The sequence below is a fragment of the Eptatretus burgeri genome, chromosome 8 (genome assembly GCF_056783735.1).
Source record: "Eptatretus burgeri isolate ZD-2024b chromosome 8, Ebu_testis_v1, whole genome shotgun sequence".
Classification (NCBI taxonomy): domain Eukaryota; kingdom Metazoa; phylum Chordata; class Myxini; order Myxiniformes; family Myxinidae; genus Eptatretus; species Eptatretus burgeri.
In genome coordinates, this window is record NC_140968.1 from 8,680,809 (window position 1) to 8,706,386 (window position 25,578).

The window sequence follows — 25,578 nt, forward strand, 5'->3', positions numbered from 1 at the left end:
CAACCCACTACTACGTCGCAGCGCCGTTGCTGTTGCCCACTCCCACTGCGCCTCCGATGCTGCCCGTCCCTGCTGCACCGCCGTCGCGGCTGCCCATCCCCCCCCCTGCACCGTCCCCACTGCCCGCCCCCGATGCACCGCCGCTGCTGCTCCGTGGCCCCGACACGCCTCTCTGCGCCGTCGCCGCTGTCCACCCCCGCTGTGCCGATGCTGCTGCCCACAACCGCTGTGCTGTTGCTGCTGCCCACAACCACCGCACCGTGGCCGCTGCCCATCCCCGCTGCTGCACAATCCCCGCTGCGCGGTCGCCGCTGTCCACCCCTGTTTCACCGTCGCCGCTACCCGTCCCCGCTGCCCGCCCTGCTGCCGCCATGGCTTGCTGCCGTTGATGTCACCAAATGAAGTTCTTCCTCAGGACGACAGACAGAGAAATGGGGTTACCTCACCTGTCTCGAGCCTGCGTACTATTGCCCCAATAGACATGATATCCTCCCTCATGTGCAAAGAGGTCCCATCTCCAGGTGTGCCAAATGGCGAACTGACACAGTGGTCTCCTGGCCGTCAGGGAGTCTCACGTCAACATACTCAGGATTGGCATCGATAATTTCCACTTCATCCACCATTGGTTCATTCCTACTCTGGTTTACTGGGTGCTTCATGAGCACAGTACCAGGATAAGCCAACCAGGTGGGCACGTTGTGACCACTGGTGCTTTGGTGCTGATTGGCAAACAGTCATTCGTGTGGAGTGGCATTGGTGAGTGCAAATCCCCGAGCGTATGGAATGCAGAGCATCAGGAAGGAACAGCCTCCCACACTCCAATTATTTGTCCTCGTGATTTCAGAGCGAAAGTCACATTTTTTCAGATGATGCCATTTTGTCTTTCCACCAGTCCATTACTTCGAGGGTTGTAGCTGGGAGTTGGGCGCGTGACCACACCGCGTCCATGGAGAAATTGTTTGAGTTCATCTGACGTAAAGCGTGAACCTCGGTTTGAGTGTATATCCGAAGGCAGGCCAAAGATGGCGAATAGTTGAGAGAGATGTTTCATGACCGATGCCGAAGTTTTGTCAACACATGGAAAGGTAAACGGGATCCTTGAGAATTCGTCAACAATTGTCGAAGGGCGAAGTCATTTTGATCAATGTGCCTGGAAGGGCCAAGTAACTTTGATCAACGTGCCTGGAGCAGCTGCATGGAATCTGGGTTTGAGTTCAGCACAACCTGGACAAGAAGAACTCATTCTTTTCGCATCCTCGATGGAAAAGGGTGGAGTGCGACAACGCACAAAGTCCTTTTTTTTTAATCCTTTTTACTCCTGGATGGCATCATGAATGATGGAGGTCTTGTCGGGTTTTGTCAGTAATTGCTGAACAGTGGATCCGTGAAACGGTGTCTGCTGCAGCATTGTCTTTTCCAGGTCAAATGGTCATTGCTGCGATGAAGTTACATTGGAGGGTTTTCACAAAGTGGAAGGTCATCATTAAACAATGTCATGGCTTTCACAAGACAATTCAATGTGCCGTCTCATTATTTTATCGTTTCTCATTTTCCAGCGTTTTTTTTTACCATCAAACATAAGTGGAACAGATCTTTGGTCAGTAATGAGTTGAAAGTGATTGCCAAGCAAATAATGTCTCCATCTACGTCGTGCCTCCACAATGGTGTCCACCTCCTTCTCGACTGCCGAATGTTGCTGTTCACTAACAGAGAGAGTTCTCGAGAAAAACGCAACGGGTCGTCCAGACTGATTAAGCATTGCAGTGGGTGCGTGATCTAAGGCGTCAGTTTCCACAACAAACGGCACAGTGTTGTCAATTGCCACCACCACAGAGTTGGCGATGTGGTCCTTGAGACGATTGAAAGCCTCGATGGAAGCCGTTTCATCCCATCCGTTGGGACCATACTCTGTGCAGAGTGGTGGTGCTGCCAAAGCACAGGACATTGCACGAGAGGACAAATTTTCTCATAATATCGGGTTTTCCATTGCGAATCGGAGGCAAACACACCCATTCGACGACGCAATGACGGCATATCATGAGGAGGTTGTAGCTCCCAAAGGGGGCGCAGGCATTCGGGATCGGGTCTGATCATGCCGTTGACTATTGTGTCGCCAAGGAAGTCAATGGTCATTGGTCTGAGCAGAGAACACACATTTGTCATCGTTGAACGGCAGGTTCTACTTTCCGGTGATATTTCAGAACGTGTCCAAATTTTCATCGTGCTCCACCTGGTTCTTTCCACACACCGTGACATCACCATGTAAGCATTGGTGTCCTTCAGATTTTCCTGTGAAATGTTGTCTATAATTCGTTGGAAACTTACTTCCCCATTCGTAACTCCAAACGGAATTCTGCCGAACTGATAAAGTCTCTGACTCGCCTCAAATGCTGAATAGGGTTTGTCTTCTGTGATAGGAATCTGATGGTTGGCGCGGCACAAATGAATTGTCCTGAAGACTCGGTATTTAGGGACATGTCCTACCATCTCGTCTGTGTGTGGCAATGGATGGGCATCGAGTTGTGTGACTCGATTGATCGTTTGCGAGTAATCAACAACCATTCGTCTTTTATTTTTCTGATTTGACGTCACCAGGACTTTCAGATGCCATGGTAAGTCGCTGAGTTCTGTGATTCCTTCGTCGAGTCGTCTCTTGGCTTCAGATGCGATGAACTTTGCATCGGTGTTTGAATATCGCTGAGACTTGATGGCGATTGGTTTGCATTCGGGAGATACATTTTCAAACATTGAGGGTGTCGATACTGTCGAGGTCGTTATTATTATTTATGTCAAAGGAGGTTTTTCTCTACCAAAGGTTATCTCGATTTTCGAGTGCTGCTTTAATCGGTCGTGTCCCAAGAGGTGATCTTCATATAAATCCCAGAGTACCAGTAACTTTACAACACGGCAGGTGAATCTCACTTTGGCGAGTTCAACTTTACAGTTTCCCTGTACTCTAGACTGTAATGAGGTTGAAGCCATGGTTACTCTGTTTGGCTGGGTCGACCTTCCATTTATGGTCTTTTACCATTGGGCTGCTGACAAAACTCTCAGAGCTGCCGGTGTCGATCAATGCTTCCACTGCATGTCTATCTACCTGTACTTTTACAATTGCTTTTGATGAACAACATGGTTCGGCGGGGGCACTACCTTCCCTTCCACCAGCTGCTGACATTGATATATTTCCCTTTGCGGCATTCCCAAACGTAATGTCCCTTCTTTCCACAGTTGTTGCAGGTGGCATACCTGGCAGGACATCTGCATCGTGGATGCCTCCTCTTCCCACTGAGGAAACACTTATCAACCGTGGAAGCTGCAGAGGTGTTTGGAGAGGTCGAGGTATCTGGGTCCTCAGGTGAATTTTCCTCTTCCCTCGTTTCAAGAGTCTCTCCTGGAGCTTCTCGTGTTCCCATGGTCGCAGAATTTATGAAGAAAACAGGTGGACCGTGGGACTCGGATTGTTTCTGGGCCACATCGCTAATACGGACTTGGTCTAACGATGTTTGAAGGTCCAGTGTCACATTTACCAGCAGATTGCAGTCCATGTCCAAATACCTCTCGGGTCCCATCATCTCCATTCTGCTCGACAGACACCCTGGAAGTTAGTCTTTGTGTGACCATCTCAGAGGTTGTATGTATTGGTCTCTCGTCTCACCAGCCCTCTTGCTTGTGTGTGGCGAGAAGGTGTCTTGTATGGATCTCGTTCCTCGGCTTCATGTTGAGCACCTGGAGCACGTCGATGGCAGCGTCGTATGTTCATAGACCACAGGTGAGACATGACTTATAACGGTGTTCACCCTGTCCGGATGAAGATCCTCGATGACTGTTGGAAAGTTCGAGAAGGTGCAGAACCAATGATGTCATCGCATCTCCACTGTGCTTCTGTTCGGGTCCACATCGAACTTCTCCGGTTTATCGTGTTTAACTCACTCGATTGAAGCAGAAACAACAACTATAAACAGGACACATTAATAATCATCTTTTTCTTCAGTTCCATGACAAATTAAAACCTGTGACACCGCAGTGATAATTCAGAGTAAAACCACATTATTCCTGTTCATCAACAAATAAAAATACCTGTAAAACGTCCTTCCACAACCACAACCTTCCTGGAACCAATTTGATCAGTTTATTGCCGCAGAAAATGATGTTTTAACATTTATTTGACTTTTTTAATCTGTGACGTGTTCAAAAGGAGTTCTATCGACGACACGAGTCAGTCAAGTCGTGCTGACCAAGATGGCGCCGGTCACGTGACCTCGAGCTCACGGAGGCTTCACTTTTTACGGGCAATGAGAATTTTATTTCTTTTCAGTTCTCTGATTACAGATGACGTCACGTCAGGTAATCTTCTCACACGAAAGGTAATCCGGAACGGAATCCCACAGGTGAGATCCACAACGTTGAATTAAGCAAGTTATACCGACTTAATGGACGTGAAATGGAGTTTGTGTACCTGGGACCTTCATGTCAATCAATGATAGAACAGGAACGTTATGAAAGGAAATTACAATGAGGGATCACCCGTGCACCATGAACATTGAATGGAGTGGTAACATGGCCGATCTGTGGCTTCAATTGTTCAAATGATACCAACTGGGCGATGAGCGGTCAACAACGATGGAGGAGATCAACGATGGAAAGGACAAAAGTGATCACGAGGAAGAAGAAGAAGATGAACCCAGAATCACCCTCAACTCTGTAAGCTGGAACTAAAATTCCTGAAGGAGTTTGGGAAATATATTTAAATTTCTTTACACTCGATGGGATAATAAACGATTTTGATCACGTTCGGGGGGAGACGACTGGCTCTGAAACGCCGTTAAAACTTAAAAAGAAAAAGGGAAGGAGGAGGAAGAACTTCCGGGTCGTTGTTCCTGTAAACCTCGTACAGAACCTCGAACCGAGATCCTCGTGGTCGGGACGGGACTGATGGGAAGAGGTATTTTGGGAATTCTTATTTGACACTAAAAACGGGAATTTAAATACAAAATAATTTTATGTTTCTTGACGACGTCGATGAAGGAAAGTTAAAGGAGTTTTTATTGAATGTTTGTTGAGGTGTTTGATTGTTAATTTAATGAGGTGTTTTTCACTCCTTTTGTTGATAATCAAATCATCACTAAACTTCCTTCAACGATGTTAAACCTCATTCTTCCTTTTAACAACAAAACTACCAGAAACATTTTATAATTGACTTCAATATCCAATTTGATCTCTAAACGAGGAGTAACGAGGGTACGAGGTTCGATTACCGACTTTACCTGTTCCGTGGGATTTTTAACGTTGATAACCTGAATGGAGATGAAAATCCTGATTAATAATCTATAATTCAATTCCAGCAATCTCTGTGTGTGTGTGTGTGTGTGTGTGTGTGTGTGTGTGTGTGTGTGTGTGTGTGTGTGTGTGTGTGTGTGTGTGTGTGTGTGTGTGTGTGTGTGTCTGTGTGTGTGTGTCTGTGTGTGTGTGTCTGTGTGTGTGTGTCTGTGTGTGTGTGTCTGTGTGTCTGTGTCTGTGTCTGTGTCTGTGTCTGTGTCTGTGTCTGTGTCTGTGTCTGTGTCTGTGTCTGTGTCTGTGTCTGTGTCTGTGTCTGTGTCTGTGTCTGTGTCTGTGTGTGTGTCTGTGTGTGTGTCTGTCTGTCTGTGTGTGTATCTGTGTCTGTCTGTGTGTGTGTCTGTGTGTGTCTGTCTGTCTGTCTGTCTGTCTGCGACCGCCGTTTCTCGACAACCGCCGGTCCGATCTGATTGAAACTTGCCAGGAATATTGCCGGGGTCCCGCAGATGTGCCTTTTCGAGGTTTGATGTCAATCGGACGAGCGGTTCCCAAGTTACGGCCATTTTACTGCTTTTTCAGTGTTGAAAAGGTGTATTTATGGCAGCTGAAGTGTCGTTCCACCTTCTCACCTTATCATGCCATTGTTTCTCAGAATAATGATAACAGCATATTAATCTATCTATAATTCCAGCAATCTCTGTGTGTGTGTCTGTGACCGTGACCGCTGTTTCTCGACAACCACTGGTCCGATCTAATTGAAACTTGCCAGGTATATTGTTGGGGACCTGAGGATGTGCCTTTTCAAGGTTTGATATTAATCGGACAAGTGCTTCCCAAGTTATGGCCATTTATTTGCCAAACCAATGACAAGCCACGTTGTTGCGTGGGCGCGGCCGATGGGGAAGGGAAGCACAGCCGCGTTCCCCATTACGGGTTACAACGTACGGGCTTCCGGATAGTGATGACTTCGTGTATTCTAATAATTTCTCGATTTCTTATGCGCATTTATAGATAAACACAATGCCCCAAGTTATGATCGTTTTCATATAAGACGGTGCATAAATTTTGGTAACATCAGAGTGCTGGTATGCTCCGAACCAGGAAGTAAATTTTTTTTCTCTCTCTTCTCTTTTTGTTTTTCCTTTCCACGACATTGCGAAAAGGTAAAATACTTTGGCGCTAATTGAATAATTGCAAATAATCGTAACTGCGAATAATATGCGAACTTCCGGTTCACGCACGTCCGGGCACGCGATAGCAAATAAACGGCCTGTGTGGTTGTTGTTTGTTGCTCGCGGTTTGAATATTTATTTATTATCTTGCCAAAACGAAGTTTTTGCAAGATATGTGAGTCAGCTTGTATGTTATTTTTTTTGTTTGTCTGTAATCATGTATAAAAAAAATTCTGCAGAGCACAGTTATCATTGGAAATTTTTGTAACTTTGCATATCAGAGGCCAATAGAGGTCCCTTTCAGCGCACAACATTTTGAAGGTCAAGGTCAAAGGTCAAGGTCACTTTGTCGCAAATCAGGGGAGTCGACGAAACCCTTATTTTTTGAGTAATTTTGATCGGATCGTCTTCAAACTTCATGGGAATATAGTTCATGGTCTGGCGCTCAGCTGATTAATTTTTGGTGGCGATTGGCCTTGACCTTCATGGTTCGTGCCTGATGTCAAACATATTTGACCCCAAGGTCAAATTTTCAAGTTTTAGGAACCATATCGTGTAGTACCTCAAATTGAACACCTCGATGGGTGCTTTCTAGATATGTCAAGCTTGAGACATTATGATGTCATTTGGTGACGTTATGAGGCAAAAGCATATTTTCCATGGTTACTCTGTAGAACGATTCTCATCGGAATCTCTCGTAGGCAAATATTCCTCAAGGAGTCGCTCCTGGTGGATAGCGGCTCTGTTCACCTCAGTGTGACCTTAAAGAAGTCACGCGTGATCATCTTTTGGCAAGATACGGGTCACTCTGCGGGTGACATTGGTTTTTTTTTTTTTTTTTTACGGGTACGTACTAGAAAAAATAATTAATTATTATTATTATTATTATTAATAATAATAATAATAATTAGCCTGGTGTTGGTGCAGTGGTTAGGGCAGCGGCTTGGGATCCAAAGGTCCTGAGTTCAAGCCCCGTTGGGCCACTGAATTTATACACCAGGGGGTTGACTCAGCCTGTCATCCTTCCGAGGTCGGCGAAATGAGTACCAGTGTACTGGGCCGGTGTATACCCCGGTTAAAATAGGTGTACCATATCCCTGTGTCGTAAGAGGCGACCAGGGTTGCGTCAGGAAGGGCATCCGGCGTAAAACATGTGCCAAATCACTATGCGGATCATACGGATGATCCGCTGTGGCGACCCCGAAAGGGAGCAGCCGGAAGAAGAAGAAGAAGAAGAAGATGAGTCATAATAATTCCAGCAATCTCTGTGTCTGTTTGTCTGCGACCGCCGTTTCTCGACGACTGCCGGTCCGATCTCATTGAAACTTGCCAGGAATATTGCCGGGGACCCCCGGATGTGCCTTTTCGAGGTTTGATATCGATCGGACGAACGGTTCCCAAGTTACGGCCATTTTTTTTTGCTTTTTCAGTGTTGAAAAGGTGTATATATGGCAGCTGAAGTTGTCGTTCCACCTTCTCACCTTATCGTGCCATTTTTCCCCAAATTATTAATAACCAGACGACCACCGTTCTGATCGGATTGAAACTTGCCAGGAATATTGCCGGGGCCCCGCGGATGTGCCTTTTCGAGGTTTGATATCGATCGGACGAGCGGTTCCCAAGTTACGTCCATGTATCTGTGAACCAATGACAGGACACGGAGCTATGATGTCACAATTAATATTTATTTATTTTTTTTTTTTTTTGAAGGATTGACGTCACAATTCTTCTTCGTTTGGTATGACGTCACAATCGACACTGGGGACCTGGGTATGTGCCATACCTGGGTATGTGCCAAACTCCCAAGGTTTGATTATTATTCAAATTATTAATTAATCCCAAGGTTTGAATTTTCCCGAGGGAAACAGCTGTTTCCCAAGGGTTTGAAAGCTGTTTTTCCCCAAGGTTAGAATTAACCGTTGTGCTTGGTAGACATTTGTGAATACATTTACAGAGAGAGGGACGAGAGAGGAGGGGGAAGAGAGGGGAGGGGGGAGAGAGGAGGGCGAGAGAGAGAGGAAGGGCGAGGGAGGGGGGTGAAAGGGGTGGCGGGCAAGAGAGGGGAGAGAGGAGGGGGGAGAGAGAAGGGCGAGAGAGGGGCGTCACAATTCTTCTTCTTTGTTTGATATGACGTCACAATTGATGCTGGGGACTTGATGCTGCAGGCACGAAGCTGCACATACTGGCACGCCCCTACGGGCCCGCACTGGTAATCTATAAACTCAAAAAGATCGTGTGGGCCGAAAATGTAACATTCCTCGTTAACCTTCCACCGACATTCCATCTCAGTGAAATTGGATTCCACAGGGAAATTACTCAGGAATTCGAGAACTCTGAAGGAAAGTGTTACCCCACTCCCCTCCCGCCCCCACCTCCCTGCCCCCAATCATGCTGGCCCCCGCCGCCCTGCCCCCAATCATGCTGGCCCCCGCCGCCCTGCCCCCAATCATGCTGGCCCCCAACGCCCTGCCCCCAATCAGGCTGACCCCCGCTGCCCTGCCCCCAATAATGCTGGCCCCCACCACCCTGCCCCCAATCAGGCTGACCCTCCGCCCTGCCCCCAATCAGGCTAGTCCCCGCCGCCCTGCCCCCAATCATGCTGGCCCCCACCGCCCTGCCCCAATCAGGCTGGCCCCCGCCGCCCTGCCCCCAATCAGGCTGGCCCCCGCCGCCCTGCCCCCAATCAGGCTGGCCCCCGCCGCCCTGCCCCCAATCAGGCTGGCCCCCGCCGCCCTGCCCCCAATCAGGCTGGCCCCCGCCGCCCTGCCCCCAATCAGGCTGGCCCCCGCCGCCCTGCCCCAATCAGGCTGGCCCCCGCCACCCCCATCAGGAACCTATCCATCTCCCATCGATGCACAAATCCCTTCCGTGTGGTGTCTGGAATGTGTTTGTGAGATGACGGTGTAGGTCTTGTTGAACCTGGATAATTATCTTCCAGGAAAGTGTAAATTCATGATGAATCTGTGAGAAAGTTCAAGTAAAAGTAAATAGAGATGTTTGTTTGTTCTTCTCTCCACATGTGGTTTTCAGAAGGTGTAAGGGAGCCCTCCAGGTGTGTGTTTAATATGTGTATCATCACTTCAATATATGTGTTTATATTCACCCCTTGGCTGTGTATGTATGTTTAGAATATTGTGGAGGCACAACACACAACAAGAGGGGCGGGAGATGGAAGGACAAAACACTTGGGAACAAAGACATAAGGAGATCTGTGGAACAGAGAGGGATGGAACATGTGGTATACAAGATAGACAGGACAGGGACTTTTAGGAAGGAAAGCAGGGAATTTGATGGAGGTGGGTTTGGGGTGGATTAACGGGGGTAAAAAAATCATGGTTTTGGATGGGGAAAGTTTAGAGGTGGTGTTGAACAGCTGTTTTGAAGACCTGGAGGGAAGAGTGGGATTGAAGAGAGAGTGGGAGTTTATTCCAAAGGTGGGGAAAAAGAGGAATGAAAGAGTGAATGTGAGTAGTGATTCTTGATTTTGGTAGTTTTTATCAGAACAGGGTTCCTGACGGATCTTGAATGTCCTGCGAAAATAATGGGGTGGTTGGGGGGGCAAATAACAGACAGAGTCCGGGGGTAGGGGGTGAGACCAGAGAGGAGACTGTGAAAGACAGAAAGACCACTGACCTGCCTTAGGTAAGAGAGTCAATGAGAGGCCCAAAGATTTGGCTTCACCGCAGGAGATACCAATGGTCCTAAATGCCTTGGTTTCCACAGCATGAAGCTGAGAAAGGAAAGAGGCAGGAGCACCAGCCCAGAGGAGAGAGCTGTACTCCATCAGGCTGTGGACGAAAGCTTTGTATGTGGTCAGGAGCACTTTTTCTCTCCAAGGAGCCTTTCTGTGTTTCAGGATGGGACAGACAGACAGCAAGAGCCTATTATTAGAAAGATGGTGGGGCCAGGGCTGGATTTAGGGGCAGGAGACCTAGGAGACCGCCTGGGGTGCTGGCTTTGTGTGAGCCAGTCAGGAAAATATAACAGGAATTAACAACGAAATCAGCACAGGAGGTAGAAATTCAGATTTGGTCTATCATGTCTGTGCAACATCAACACCACAATTCAGATTAAATAAATCCATTAAACTCACGACTCAATTTAATCGGGATATTTGGGAGGGGGGGTGGGAGAGTGGGGATGAGAGAAGTGGGGAGGCATTCCATGTCAAGGACACCCTCCCGACACTAATACCTCATTTTCTCCCCATATGTTGGTCAATTATTCACTTGGGTGAAAAAACTCAAAACACCAAATTTTAGACCTGTGGGCCCATGGGGGCCCATTTTAGGGCCCCCCCCAAATTTGGGCGCCCCCGGCTGCCCCACAATCTTCCAGAGGCCATATAGCAGGTTGTCCGATTTGGCTGATCTTGGTCTCAAAATGCTCGTAAAAGCGAGATATTTCAAATCGCTTAAAGTAAAATTACTCCGAAACAGTAATTCATAAAGTTATAGTTTGGGGCGCCATTTGACCTTGGGCCCGCGCTCCCGAGCCAAACCGATGGTCCTGATTTTTTTCGTGTGAGAATACCCCTTCAAATACTCCAACACCTCAGCATAAATGAAAATGGGATCCCAATGGGTCCACGCATCGCAAAGATTTATATTGGGGAACTCGGGTGCTGGACACACAATACGCCGCAAGACATAGCACAATATTTGAACACAAGATTTCCAATACACTATATCAGTATATTGTGCATAAATTTTCAACGTGCACGTGCACAAACCTCCTGGGCGGGGGCAGTTGCAGATTTGAAGTATGAGAGCTCACACCGAATGAAGGCAAATTCATTAATTCATTCATTGGAAGCATGTGCCACAGCGCATCGCTGCGTCCACTTTCCACTTGTACTCCAGGGGCCTCCGTCTGGCCATCCCCCAGCCAAATGCCTGACCCATCCCCATACCATCACTTGAGGATGAGACATTCCAGACACCCCACCGAAGGGATGCCTCAGATTAACCCGAGGAGACTCCTCTGGTGGACGACACCTCAGCACCACCACAACACACACTACAGCGTGCTTTGTGGTGGCCAGAGTACAAATACTGCCACCAACCTCCTCAGAAAGGTAACGACCTGCAGGAGGATGTCCGCAGATGCAGTTGGCACCAGATATGGATGGCTGTTGGCTCACAAGTAGCTCCTCTGCCCTTGTGGTGGGGTGGCACTTTCGTTTCTGGATCTTTCATTTTGTTTGCAGTGGCTGCTGGTTGCATCATTGCTGTGAGTGTGGCTGTGCCGTTGATGTAGTGCCCCCTGTATTTTCAAGAAGAAATTTGGAATTTGGCCAGTGTACCAGTAATAGCTCGCCACATCTTCGAGAAAGATTCCATGGGATTTTTAATTTCCACCAACTCACGCTGTGAGAGGGGATGCCTAGTTGAACATTCATCTGAAGGACGGCACACACATTGTTCCCTTTCCCCATCTGATAAACACCACGGTGACAGTTTTTTTTTGCCGTGTCGGGATTCAAACCCAAGCGAGACAACTCAGGGACAAGTGTGTCTACCTCAATCCCATCCTGTGAGCCCCCATGGGGTGAACAAGCTGCAAAACCCTGCATTGTTTTGATAAAATACAGAGTAAAGAAAATAACATGTATTACCTTTCCTTTGTTAACATAAGCATTGTGTCCCTGGCAGGTCATCGGTGAAATGGACAACTTCTTGGAATGGCTCCAATCACAAGGTCTGAGAACAGAAACAGCCCAAGCAGTGATCAATGTTCTTGGAATTGAGAATCGGAAGATTCTTCAAGCTTGTACAGACTCTGATGCATTGCGAACAGAGCTCCTCTCTCTCGCCAAAGACAAATTTAAATTTGCAATGTATGCCGACTTCTGTAAATTTGTGGAATCTTTTTTGAAGCCGCAGGTTGTCCAGCTTGCAGGATCTTCTCTCTTGGGAAGTCTATTCATCAACTTGGAGAATGTTATTCGAGAACTTTCCAGTTTCTGCAAAAAGTTTATTGGATTCCAAAATGTGCAGCTGGAAAATATTCCTGGTTTCCGGGGAATCTGTTTCAGTGATGTCTGCAACCTCCATGATCAGGATGATGCATTAACACCCAAGTCTGGTATGTCACTATTTTATACACCTGAGCATGTCAAGAAATACCTTGATGTTCAACCATGAATGTGTTTTTTCTTGTAATTTATGGAATCTCTTTTGGAACAATTTTGTGTTGAAAACGTTTAGATTCTTCATCCACAGTGAATGTTTTTTGTATACATTGTCGAGGCTCATGTGAAAGCGAACACACAGCTAACAAGATCTGTAGAAGGAAGAGGGATGGGGTAAACAAGATGGACACCACAGGGACTTTCAGAACCTAACACGACAGGGAACTGTTGGGAAGGAAAGCATGGAATTTGATTGAAGGAGGTGCGTTTGTGGTGGATTAACGTTGGTGGAAAAGATTGTGGTGTCGGTCAGGGGAAGATTGGAGGTGATGGTGAACAGCTGTTGAGAAGACCTGGAGGGAAGAGTGGGATTGAAGAGTGTGGGAGTTTGTTCCAAAGGCAGGAAAAAAGTGGAATGAAAGAGTGAAGGTGAGCAGTGATTGGTGATTTTGGTAGTTTTACCAGAAGGGGGTTGCTGGCGGACCTCAAGCACCCTGCGAAATATGGGGGGGGGGGGTGACAGAGAACATATCGCAGACAGAGCAAGGGGCGAGACCAGAGAGGAGACAGTAGAAGACAGAAAGACCACTGACCTACCTGCGGTGAGAGTGAGTGAGAGGCCCAAAGTCTCAGCCTCACCGCGGGAGATGCCAACGATCCGAAATGCCTTGGTTTCCACAGCTTGAAACCGAGAAAGGTGAGAGGCGGGAGCACCAGCCCAAAGGGGAGAGCAATACTCTATCAGGCTGCGGCTGAAAGCTTTGCATGTGGTCAGGAGCTCAGGTGGGTTTCGGAAGGACTTTACACGGCAGGGAGTACACAGTCGGCGACTGGCTTTGGAGGCCAGTTTGGAAATGTGGCTTTCCCAGGAAAGATCATGGCAGATAGTGAGACAACGAAGCTTGAATGAAAGGGCTTCTTTAAGAGGATTGTTGAGAAAGTGGATTGGTGGGGGTTGTGGGGAGGGGGGCGGTGGTTCAGAGAGACATCGTGAGAGTGTGAGATTTGTCAGGATTGAAAGACATGTTCTCCATGCTGGACCAATTTGTGATTTTATCCAGATCTGGAGAGAGTGAAGAAGATGCTGCATGCTGGTCTGAGGGATGTCAGATGAGAGGGGTAGGAAGAGTGGGGAGTTAAGATGAGAGGTGTTGAGTTGGCGGGGAGCTTGCAGAGGATGGCGTGAATGGGATGCAGAACGGGGAGACGTGAAGTGCAGGGATGCTGAAGAGTGGGACACGAGGAAGGACGTGGGCTTGTTGTCGATGTTTGGGAGAGCTCTGACACGGAGGGGTTTGACACTGCAAAATCATGTGAACAGGATTTGATTGTTGTGTGCAGACAACCTCTGCAAACAACTTCCCAAGATTCCCACATTTAACTTTCTGAGATGAACATCATGGGATGGCTGGATGGCATTTTTCTTCAATCCACAGAGAAGGGTCGAGCTGCAGCAACCAGAGGATGGATGACAGAAGCAGTATTTCCGTGTGAGCCAGGTTTGCAAAATGTGCCTGTGTTGAAGAAGAAGAAGAAAAGGAAGACCATATTGGGTGCTGATGCCAGAGAAACAAGGGCAAAGAAGCATTTCAATACATTTTCAATTAAGGAAGAAGTGTTTTCTTCAATGGGCATAACACTTGAGGGTTGCAGTGGGTGGGGAGAGTGTTGGTGGTGTTTATCCAAATGATACGGAGTGTTACACAGTTGGGGGTGGGGGACGTGTTTCTAATAGTCCTGATACACAAGGAGCAGCAACATCTTTCATTTGGAAGCCATTTTGTGTCCATCAAGCGTGGCACACCGAACCTGTGCCAGTTACACATGATGTGGAATGTGTTCGTTTGCAAGGTTGACACTGGGTGGTTTGCCATTACCTTCCCAGCTCTTCATTTCTTTCAACGTACTGTAAACTTTTAATGAAGTGCCGTGCCACTGAAAACATGCAGACAGTGATTGTAACACTCATTATCTTCAATTTTCATTCAATCTCTCATCTTTCATGTTTTCTCTTTTCCCACAACTCGTTAATACATGTTTAGACATGATCATTCAAAAGCGGAACGTCCACACCACTCGGGTTACTTGGCAGTACTTGATTCTGCCTTGCCAAGGTGTGAAGCAACTGCTATGGTGTTTTCCAATCTTCCATTTATGAGTGATCAACCAACGGTCATGATTTCCACCTCAAACTTCCTCACCTCAGTTCACAAATTTGGTTTCAGACCAAGTCACTCCACCCTGGACATGCTGCTTCTACTCACCCAGCAATGGATGCAGGCCTTCAATTTCAGATTTGAGATTAGAGCCGCCTCTCTCAACCTATCTCATGCTTTTAATACAGTCTGGCATTCTGGCTTTCTCTCCAAACTCTCTGCCTGCGGCATCCAAGGCCAACGCCACACATGGCTTCCTGACTCCTCCATTCCAGAAGTCAACGTGCGACACTCAACAGAATCCTTTCATCTCCTCTCCAGCTTGCTGTTGGCTTCACGTTTAAGGTGATGGCTAATGATCATTGGGTCTTGAGTTCAAGCCCCTGTTGTGTCGTTGGAGCTCTGTTGATGTAACACCAAGTGGGTTGACTCAGCCTGTCAACTTGAGGTCAGCAAAATGAGCACCAGCTTCCTGGTAACATGGGCAACGCATCAGCGGCACAGCCACGATTATTGAAAAATGATTTAACCAGCAGACACAGGCTGCAAAATAAACAACATCTCCTCTCCCTGTGAAGGCTGGAGTGCCCCAAAGCAGTGTTCGAGGTCCAGTCCTATTCCGGATCTTCATGAATGATCTCTCTGACTCGATGGAAAATCCTCTTTTGTGTATTTGCTGATGACTTCACCCTGTGTTGTGACTTCCCTCATTCTTCAGAAAGGTTGCCTGCAGCATCTTCCCTCTCTCCAGACCTTGACAAAATCGCAAGACGGTGAAACACTTGGAATATGTTTTTCACTCCTGGTGACAAATATGATGCGCTCATTATCTCTCTCCATGAGGAATTTGGTGAGGAAATTTGAGGTGAGGTGAGGAAACATGAGGAAATTTATCTCCATTATCTCCCCCCCCCCACCCCTCCCCTCCCCACCCTGTCCACTTTCCTATCAATCGTCTTGAGGAAGTTCAGTCACTTAAAATACGAGGTCTCACTGTCAGCCGTGATCTTTCTTGGGCAGACCACATTTCAGAGTTGGCCTCCCAAGCCAGCTGCTGATTCTGCATCCTCCATCATACGCAGTCCTTCCTTGACACACCTGAACTCTTACCCCTCAGCCTTTCTTGAACATGTGCAATGAACAAATATAAATCTTCAATAAAATTGTATCTGGAACGCCACTCGGTAGAGTGCATACCTCCACCAGACTGAAAAGTTTATGTTTTGTATCCCACTGATAGGCCGGATCTGGATCCGGACCTGAACCGAAATCGAATCGGCTTAGTCTTGTCACCGAGCCAACTCGTCCACAACCTTTTGAAATGTCGTGCTTTGGATTGGTTTTGTCCCCATCTCTGAATAGTGAAGAATCACTTTCGACATTCTCGTATCCAGATCTGGATCTTCACCAAATCTCATCAATTTGTCCTCATCATCCACCAAACCTGTCGACTAAGTTTCATCTGAATCCATTGATAATTTTTTGAGGTATTCTGTTCAGTCATACAGACAGACAGACAAACATGGGTGAAAACATAACCTCCGTCCATCTTCGGTGGTGGAGGTAAATTTACAAATACAAATCTTGAACACTTTCTTCAACACAAGTGTGCATTTGCCTTTCTTTAACACGTGCCAAAGATGAATCAGCCTTTCGTGAACACGCACCTTAACACACCCTTTCTTGAACATGTCTGGTGATCCAAAAACAATTCCTCAAAGATTACACAAAATGGAAATTCGGGAAAGCAAGAGGCGGTTTGCATCGTACTTCACTGGCCAATTGAAACTCCAGTGGTGCAGCGTTTCCCTGCAAACCCCACACTTGATGACCAAAATCAATCGTTAATGACTTGTCCCACCCGTGTGAACATTAATATTATTATTATTATTATTAAAAATATTGTATCCACTATTATTATCACTTCTCAGATAGTTTGGAAAATCATCCAAGGGCTGGACATTTCAAAAGCCACTGGATCAGATTGTATCCCTGCAATTGTCCTGAAGACGTGTTTGCCAGAATTGTCTCCTGTTCTGTTAAACCTGCACAACCTTTGCTTTTCAAAGTTTGTTTTATTATCTTTCTGGAAGTAAGTTGGGTTCAGTTGAACCTGCTTTTATAGGCTCAAGGGAGAAATCTGGTCCATCCAAATGTAAGCCGATCAGCTTTCTTCCCATAAGGAGCACAGTATTTTGAATAGCTCATCGACGAGCAGGTTATCACTTTCTTGGAAGTCCACAATCTCTGAACTGATGCTCAGGATGGATTTCATCATTTCCGATCGAATGGTGATGTTCTTTCCCTCATAACTGAACACTTGAACCAGGCCTGAGACGAGTGCGGCGAGGCCAGACTTGTAGCCCTTGACATCGCCAAGGCTTTTGATAGGTTGTCACAAGGGTCTCATTCACAAGCTGCAGTCGCATGGTATTCCTGGGCATCTGTGGCAATAATCTCAGAATTATCACAGATCACCAAATTTTTGTGTGTCATAAGGGTCAATCTTCTGCAGCCCATATCATTCATGCAGGAACCTCCCGGGTCTGTGTTCGGCCCTTCGATGCATCTGTTTTGCAACATTTACGTGCCGCACAACATTTCATCTCGGCTAGCCATGTACGATGATGACTCAACCCGATACAGAACTTATCCTTGCTGCCTGCCTGCTTCATTCCGCCTTCAAGCCAGCGTCAATCCAAATTGGGATCTTGAGAATGTTCGTGATTGGGGGAAAAGACTGATTCATCAACATCAATCAAAAGAAAACCCACCTTATATCCATGTCCAGGTCAAGATACCCCTCTTTTCACAACCTGGTTATGGACCAAACACCAATACAACAAGAGTGAGAATTGCTTTGCAATACATGTCCCCGACTGTTGTGATATTTCCGAAGCCCAAAAAGGGCATGTCATTGAAAAATTTATGAAATGCCCTGAAACTCGAACTGGTGATGTAACTCATCATCATCTGGCCATGTACCAAGTTTCAGTTGACAATGTCAAAGGATATGGAAAAAAAAGGGGGGCATGGTTTGAGGAAGGCTTTGATGGGGTTGGTGTAATGTGCAAGATTTGAGTTGGTCAGGTTCACAGGAAACATTGAGGTGGTGGGTGTGGAGAGAAATATTGAGAGGATCGGGTGAGGAGGGATGCCAAAAGAGGGGACATGAAGTGGAGGAATACTGATTCCAATTCCAAATTTAACAACGATATTCTTAAGAAGAAGAGGAATATATGACAGTGAAGGTGGGGTATTCTTCATGGAAAACAAGCAAAGTGAACCATTTTTATTCAATGAAGAGTTTGAAGTGGTTTTGAAAATGGGGGAAAAGAATGGAGAACAACAAGGACAAATGTGTCCAAGAGCCGCGTCGTAAAGGTTTTGTCTTCACCAGAAGAAGAACAAGAAGAAGAACAACAAGAAGAAGAACAACGCGGAGCTCTCTTTGAGCCAGCGTTCACAATGCGATGCGGCTAAAAATGTAACAAGAAACATTGTATATAAAGAAATTCGATAAATCACATTGTGAACACTGGATATATTGACGTCCGAACGAACCCTCACTTTCGAAACTTCGCGCAGAATGCTGGTTTGGCTAGTTATTATAAATAATTCAATAATATAAGTTGTCCAAAAGACTATTTTGAAGGATATTGTTTTGGATGAAAGATTCATTACAGAAAGTCGAAACCACCATTTTTATCACAATAACAACAACAACTTCCGATATTTCGTCAAGTGCCTTGATTGAGCCAATAGCGAGACCTGTCATGGACGATCGTCGTTCATGACAAGAAAATAGTGCATTTACGAAATTACAACACATTTAATGGGATAATCTTTAAATAGTAACGTGAACTTTTCGAAACTTTCAAGCAAATGCCAGAATATATTTAAAAGTTGATGATAGATGCTCTCAAAAGGCACCGTCTATGTGAGGATGTGTCCAGGTGTTTAGTATTTAAGGAAATCGGTATCCTGTATATAACAAGAGCCGCGTCCAAAAGGTTTTGTCTTCACCAGAAAAAGAAAAAGGAGAAGAACAATGCGGAGCTTTCTTGGAGCCAGCGTTCGCAACGCGACGTGGCTAAAAATTACAGGCAGAAGAAAATTCAAGTGGAATGAGATTTCAATGGAGTGGAATCCTTTTTTTTTCCTTTTGAAGAAGTTTTTCAACAATTACCTGGTGTTGGCTTCGTGGTTCGGGTGGTGGCTTGGGATCCTCGGGTCCTGAGTTCAAGCACTGTTTTTCCCACTGAATGAACACCAGGGGGTTGACTCAGCCTGTCATCCTTCTGAGGTCGGTGAAGTGAGTACCAGTGCAGCAGCCATAAGGCTGCACATGAAGGAAAGGGGTATTGACGGATTGAATAAATGTGGTGTTGATGTGGCGCAGGCGAGATGGGCTGAATGTCCTCCTCTTGTGCCTTAATTCCTTGTAAATCCTTGAAGTGAGCAGAAGAAATGGGACACTTTTGAGGTTGAAGTGAAGCATTTGGAAAGAAAGAACCAAAACGAGGAATTATGGAGACAAAAGGGACACCAAATTTTACAGTGGCCGGCGAAAGTAGGCCGTGATCAAGAGAAAAAAACAAATTCGACAAACACAGTACAAGGAGGAAGGAATTAATACAGACAACACGTGACTTTTGAAATGACTTGATCTGCCTGAGATTCTCGGCACACATCCACCAAAATCCATTGACAACAGTCATCGGGTGGCCTGGACATGTGGCATGCCTGCCAAATAAGGATTGTACCGTGAATCGACTCGTCAGCTTTTTAAAGCAGCTTAAAATACTTGGAAATGTACCTGTGAAAAAGAGGTGTACCTCTGCACAACAAAATATTTGGAGAACTTTCTGAACAACTAGTTTTCCCAGAAGGTGGTTGTTGGCGGACCTTGAGCGCCCTGCGGAGATATAGTTGGGACAAATCACAGACAGAGCAGGGGGGGCGAGACCGGCGAGGAGACGGAAGAAGACAAAGACCACCGACCTGCCTGCAGTGAGAAAGTGACAGGCTCAAAGACTCGGCCTCATCGTCGGAGATGCCAATGATCCGAAATGCCTTGGTTTCGACAGCGTGAAGCTGAGAAAGGTGGGAAGCAGGAGCACCAACCCAGAGGGGAGAGCAGTACTCCATCACGCTGCGGACGAAAGCTTTGTATGTGGTCAGGAGCTCAGGTGGGCCGATGAAGGACTTTGCATGGAGTATTCCCAGTCGGCGACTGGCTTTGGAGGCCAGGTTGGAAATGTGGCTTTCGCAGGGAAGATCATAGCAGATATTGAGACCCAGAAGTTTGGCATAAAGGACTTCCTCCAGAGGATTGTTGAGAAAGTCGATCGTGATGGGGGGGGGGGTGTTGCGGGGGCTCCAAACGGTCCTTTCAAAAACGGACAAAGTGAGAGTGTGAGATTTGTCTGGATTAAAAGACGTGTGCCACTTACTGGACCAGTTTGTGATTTTACCCAGATCTGCAGTGAGCGAAGAAGCTGCTGCTTGCCGGTCTGAGGGATGACAGATGGTACATCAGAGGGTGGAATCATCAGCAAAGAGATAAAGAGGATTTTCCAGAGAGTCGGAGAGATCGTTGATGAAAAACAGAAAAGGAACAGGGCCCAAAATGCTGCTTTGAAGAACTCCAGCCTGGACAGAAAGAGGGGATGAAAGAACTCCATTTAGGGCCACATGATGACTGTGACAGGAGAGTGAGTCTGTGACCCATGAGTGAAGCTGGCCTTGAATACCATCGGAAGAGAGTTTGGTGAGCAGGGCAGGGTGTCAGAGCGTGTCAACAGCATGCGATATGTCGAGGGATATGGCTCTGATTTCATGTCCATTGTTGGGAGAGCAGAAGCAGCATTTCAAGAGTGGAGTGACCTGGTCTGAAACCAACTTGATTATCGAAAATAAAGCCATTGGAGAAGGGGAAGGATTTAATGCCTGAAGCAATGAAGGGTTCCATAACCTTGCTGATGAATGGGAGGTGGCTGATTGGTTTGTAGTTGCAGGGATCTGTTTTTCCACCTTTTTTATGCAGGACGGTAATGTTAATATCTGTTTTCATTTCTGCATGAGCGGTATTCATCGTTCGTGCACATGATAAGATGGCCCTCAGCCCAACGGATTCATGTCTATTCCCTTTCCATCAAGACGCATTGGCTTGGACATACACGATTTATTTACACATTTTATTTAGGGTATCATTTTCGCATTGGACTGAAAGTACATTTGAGTCATCACACCGCAAGATTTTCCTTGACTTCGTTCTGACGGTCAAACATGGCTGTGGACTTGGATCAGTTACCTCAAGTCCCACCTTTTTCCATCGGTGATCGACACCCTGTTCAGCAGCTCAATGGATGCTAACTGACTCTTCTTCGTGTCACGCTGGACAAAGGTGATAATTGATGTTGATGTTCTGTGGGTGCTTCGTGTTTCTGCTCGGGTGTTCAGGCGGATGGCTGTGTTCTGGTGCTCGCCCAGCGCCCCAAACATGGCGATGTGAGCCAGGCCTGCATGAATTGGGAGTTGCTTCTCGTTTGATGGTCAGGAGCGAATGACCACGAGAATGGAGGGTGGAGGTTACGTGCAGCGATGCGCCAATCGGCAAGCTGGATTTGGCTGAAGTCGTGCTTGAGGCTCTGCTCACACTGGTCGCCTATAAAAGGACAGCAGGACTGCCTTGTTGGCAGTTGGTGAGAGATTCAAGTGACGGTTGGTGACAGCTCCTAACAGTTGGGGACAGCAGCAACAGCAGTTGGTGACAGTTGAACTGTTCCTGCTGCTTCTGCTCGGTACCTGGTTCTTGACGTTTGCGGTTTGAGGGGGTGACCATGTGACGTCGATTGGTGTTCAAGCCTGTTTGTGGGTGGGTGCCCGGTGAGGCAGGGCACTGGCAGTGGAAACGAGCCAAGATGTGGAGACCTCATTTGGAGAGGGAGACCAAGTCACACTCACACATTTTGTGTGATTTTCGGAGACACAGGATGATTTCTGCCATGGTTAGACGAAACCGGATTTCCTTTCCCCCTTTGCAACACTGCCAAGGATGTTCTGGTTAAAAGGAACAGATCATTGGGAATAAAGTCCCGCTAAGCCAGGATTCGGACCATGCTGGATCAAATGAAAGAAAAGACAAAAATGAGTTGGGAACATTTCTAATAATTTATTTCCAAGCAAGTGAGGAAAAGTATGTGGTGCAGGGAATAGTTTATTAGGGTGTGTTGTGCAGGGAAAGAAAGAAATGTGAGAGGTGCGGCAATATTACAACCAACTGATACAAGTGGACATAGAGCAGACTTCACCCGAAATAAAAGCAATAATAATTATGATACGAACAATAATAAGCTTCTGCAATCTTACTTATGTGGACAGGCAAGAGGACACGCACACAAAAACCCGATGAAAAGTTTATATTGAAGCAAGAAAGGAGAAGAAGTTGAGGCTGCGATCTCTCGGTACTTGGTACAATTGATTGCCCGAACGCGCCACCAATACGTTTGGGGGGAATGCTCCATGGTGCGATACCTCCCCGAAAGCTGGCACATCATCTCTCGCTTCATGCAGTTCGCGTCGAGATGCGACCATCGGTGTGAAGGAGGTGCTTGAGTTGGGAGGGTGGAGTCGAGAGAGAGAGAGGGGGGACGGAGTGGTTGGCAAGACCAGGTGGGTGGGTGGAGTCAGCGACGGTGAGGCGGAGTCCAGGCGATGATGAACAGAGACTAATGACAGAGAGCGAGAACGGCCCCAAGATCCGCCTTTTATAGACCCCGCAGTGCGGGGTGGAGGGACACCCCGAAGCGACATGTCATCACCTGAATCGTCCCCCCTGATTGGTCCCGCTCCCCAGCATCGCCAGGCCACGATGTCCCGAAGCGGTGACATTCCGCTTCCAGCCAGGTGATCCTGAGCCGTGAAAATGTCCCGCTCCGACCCCACGACATGATATGAATCGCCCACACCGAACTCCGCGTCATGAATTACCTTGCAACAACCTTCGGGCCGTGCCCTTACGACCGGCTGAGGGTGGCGTCCGTCCCACATGCTTGCCCGGCCGCCAGCGGAGACAGACGGAAAGGTTTTATAATAAACCCATGCACAGATGGCAAGATGTGTCCATTCATGCCCTGCTCTGTACGATAATCAGGTATTCCGAGCTCAGCACGGGTCCACCTTCAAGCACGTTCCATACAGTGAGCGTGGATTCGCCTTGGCCCACGTGGTCAGTGCTCCCTTTCGCCGATTCCGTTATTGTGTGCGCGGGGCCAACACCAATCTGTGTCAGGGTTTGAGGGGAACGCTCGGATATAATAATTACATGGAGCTTTGGGATGAAAAGGATTTAGATATCAGTTTCCGGAAGAGAAATGGAGGGAAAAGAGAATGCCGATATAATTAGTCCAGAAATGGGTTGAAAAGTCCGCACCGCCCGTATCTTGCACACTTATGGCCCGTTGTTGTCATTTTTGTCATTGCGTAGTTGTTGTTTTTCGATTATCGACCAATGGCATTGCAGCTATTGGCACCAAGCTGCCAGCACGCTCTCGCCGAGATATTAGTTCCAATGCAACCAGCAATCTCTTTCCAGATCATCGGAAGCTCGAGTCGAAAATCTTGAGTTGCCGGGCATACTGTATAACTCGCCGCAAAAGCCGGGTTGAGGGATCGCTTGAGGACAGGAGCTCTGCGCTATCAATGCTCGTGCGGTGCCCCCACGGCCTTTCTATTCCCCTCCCCTGGTCTCGCACGTGTTGACCTCTGCGAGGACCCAAATTCAGATTGACCTCAGAAATAAGCAGAAAAGAAGAGTAGAAATGAAGTTTGTGGTGTCACCAAACCTCACTATCTTGGGTGCCATTTCCTTGGAGGCATGCGGTTCCCAGAACCGCAACAATATATATATATATATATATATATTTATATATATATATATATATATATATCTTTATATATATCTATATATATGTATATTTATATATAATTGTATATATATATATATATATATATATATATACAAAAATAAAATTTCTCATTGTGAACACCTCATTTTATATCCTGTAATGATGGCAGCATAACTGAGCCTCGTTCCAACAGCGGAAGTGACGTCCATTGCAAACTTCCTATTGATGGGATTTACATGTGGCAGTGTTTTAAACTTCATGTCCTTCATTATTTTCAGGTGATGTTTATCCTGTAAATGTGGTTCATTTGTCTCTCAAACTTTAAGATATGCTTCTGTAAAGGAAGATTCAGATGTTCATTTGACAAATGGCAGTCCTGTATGTTCTGCAACAGATGAGCAGAAACAAACAAAATTAACATTCACTCTTTTGAATTCAGGGTTCATAAAACTTTCGAAATTGTTAAATATTTTGAGTTTCTCTCAAATAACTTCTTCTTGTTTGTTTTTACAGAACAATCAAGAAGTCCAGTTGGGCAGATACGGTCCAGGAGCAGCTTGACGGTGAAGATGATATCTATTTTGAAGAACCAATCCCAAGAACAAGATTCAAAATACAAGTGTGCAGCTGGTGAAAACCGCACAAAGATAAATATTAAATTAAACAAACAGAAAAAGGTTATCGAAAGGCAAATATGTGAGAAGTGCAAGATATGCAGTGTAGATTTTACTTCAACAAACATCAAAAGACACGTGAGGACCCACAGAGGAGAACGCCCACATAAATGCTCTGTCTCTGAGAAAGATTTGTCTCAAAAAAACATTTTGAAAAGACATATGAGGATCCTTTCAGGAGAGCATCCTTACAAATGTTCTGTTTGTGATAAAAGTTTCTCTAAAAAAGGCAGTTTGAAAATACATATGAGGTTCCACACAGGAGAGCGTCCTTACAAATGTTCTGTCTGTGATAAAGGTTTCTCTCAAAAATGCGATTTGAATAAGCATATGAGGATCCATACAGGAGAGCGTCCTTACAAGTGCTCCGTTTGTGATAAAAATTTCACTCGTCAAGACCATTTGAATCAGCATATGACGAACCACACAGGAGAGCGTCCTCACAAATGCTCTGTCTGTAATAAAGGTTTCTCTGAAAAAGGCAATTTGAAAATACATATGAGGATCCACACAGGAGAGCGTCCTTACAAATGTTCTGTCTGTGATAAAGGTTTCTCTCGTAAAGACCTTTTGAAAATACATATGAGAATCCACACAGGAGAGCGTCCTTATAAATGCTCTGTCTGTGATAAATATTTATCTGATAAAGGCCGTTTGAAAATACATCAGAGGATCCATACAGGAGAGCATCCTTTCAAGTGCTCCATTTGTGATAAAAGTTTCTCTCATAAAAGCGATTTGAATCGGCACATGAGGATCCATACAGGAGAGCGTGCAAAAAATCCACACGAAAAGAAGAGACAAAAATACACGAACGAGAAAACGAAACATCCTTTCAATACAACGGAATAAAAGAAACCCCAGGTGCAACACAAAAACATGCATAAAATAATCGTCAAAGAGTACCAACGCAGAATAAGACTAATTTTGAAGTCTTCCCTCTCTCTCCAATGAACAAAACCAAAGATAGAAACCAACTTGCAGTTGGTTTCTATCTTTGGTTTCTATCTTGCAGAAACCAACTGACCACAATTGGAGATCAACAATTTAGTCACCAAAACAAGGAAACATCCAACTATTCACAAGATGTTCGACAAAATCCAATACATGCCGTGGTTGTATTTACCGAGACGGGAAGGAGGAGGTTGTGTTATGGAGTGTAAGCAAGTGCACAAAACATCATTTGTCAGACCAGTGGAGAATGTGAAAAGCTCAACAGACTATCGTATGAGATTTGTGCGTGACCAAGAAAACAAC

At 46.2% G+C, this 25,578-nt stretch overlaps 1 protein-coding gene across 2 annotated transcripts; it reads left to right on the forward strand.

The window, feature by feature from the left end:
• Positions 1–4,374: 4,374 nt before the first annotated feature.
• LOC147021050 (uncharacterized) lies at positions 4,375–25,300 on the forward strand. Of its 2 annotated transcripts, XM_085893599.1 has the most exons (4): positions 4,375–4,942; positions 12,101–12,146; positions 12,348–12,533; positions 24,161–25,300. In XM_085893599.1, exons 2-4 carry the CDS (start codon positions 12,113–12,115, stop codon positions 25,171–25,173), a joined length of 1,233 nt encoding a protein of 410 aa, XP_085749725.1. In that variant the 5' UTR covers positions 4,375–4,942; positions 12,101–12,112; the 3' UTR covers positions 25,174–25,300. The 2 variants fall into 2 exon arrangements, with proteins under 2 accessions (XP_085749725.1, XP_085749724.1); XM_085893598.1 differs by having other exon boundaries at positions 12,101–12,533.
• The last annotated feature ends 278 nt before the right edge of the window (positions 25,301–25,578 follow it).

Excerpts from the sequence above, each read along its gene's own strand:
- LOC147021050 (XM_085893598.1), top strand. The coding sequence starts at position 12,113 with ATGGACAACTTCTTGGAATGGCTCCAATCACAAGGTCTGAGAACAGAA. Across the intron at positions 12,534-24,160 it reads TGCATTAACACCCAAGTCTG|AACAATCAAGAAGTCCAGTT; the intron begins GTATGTCACTAT and ends TTGTTTTTACAG.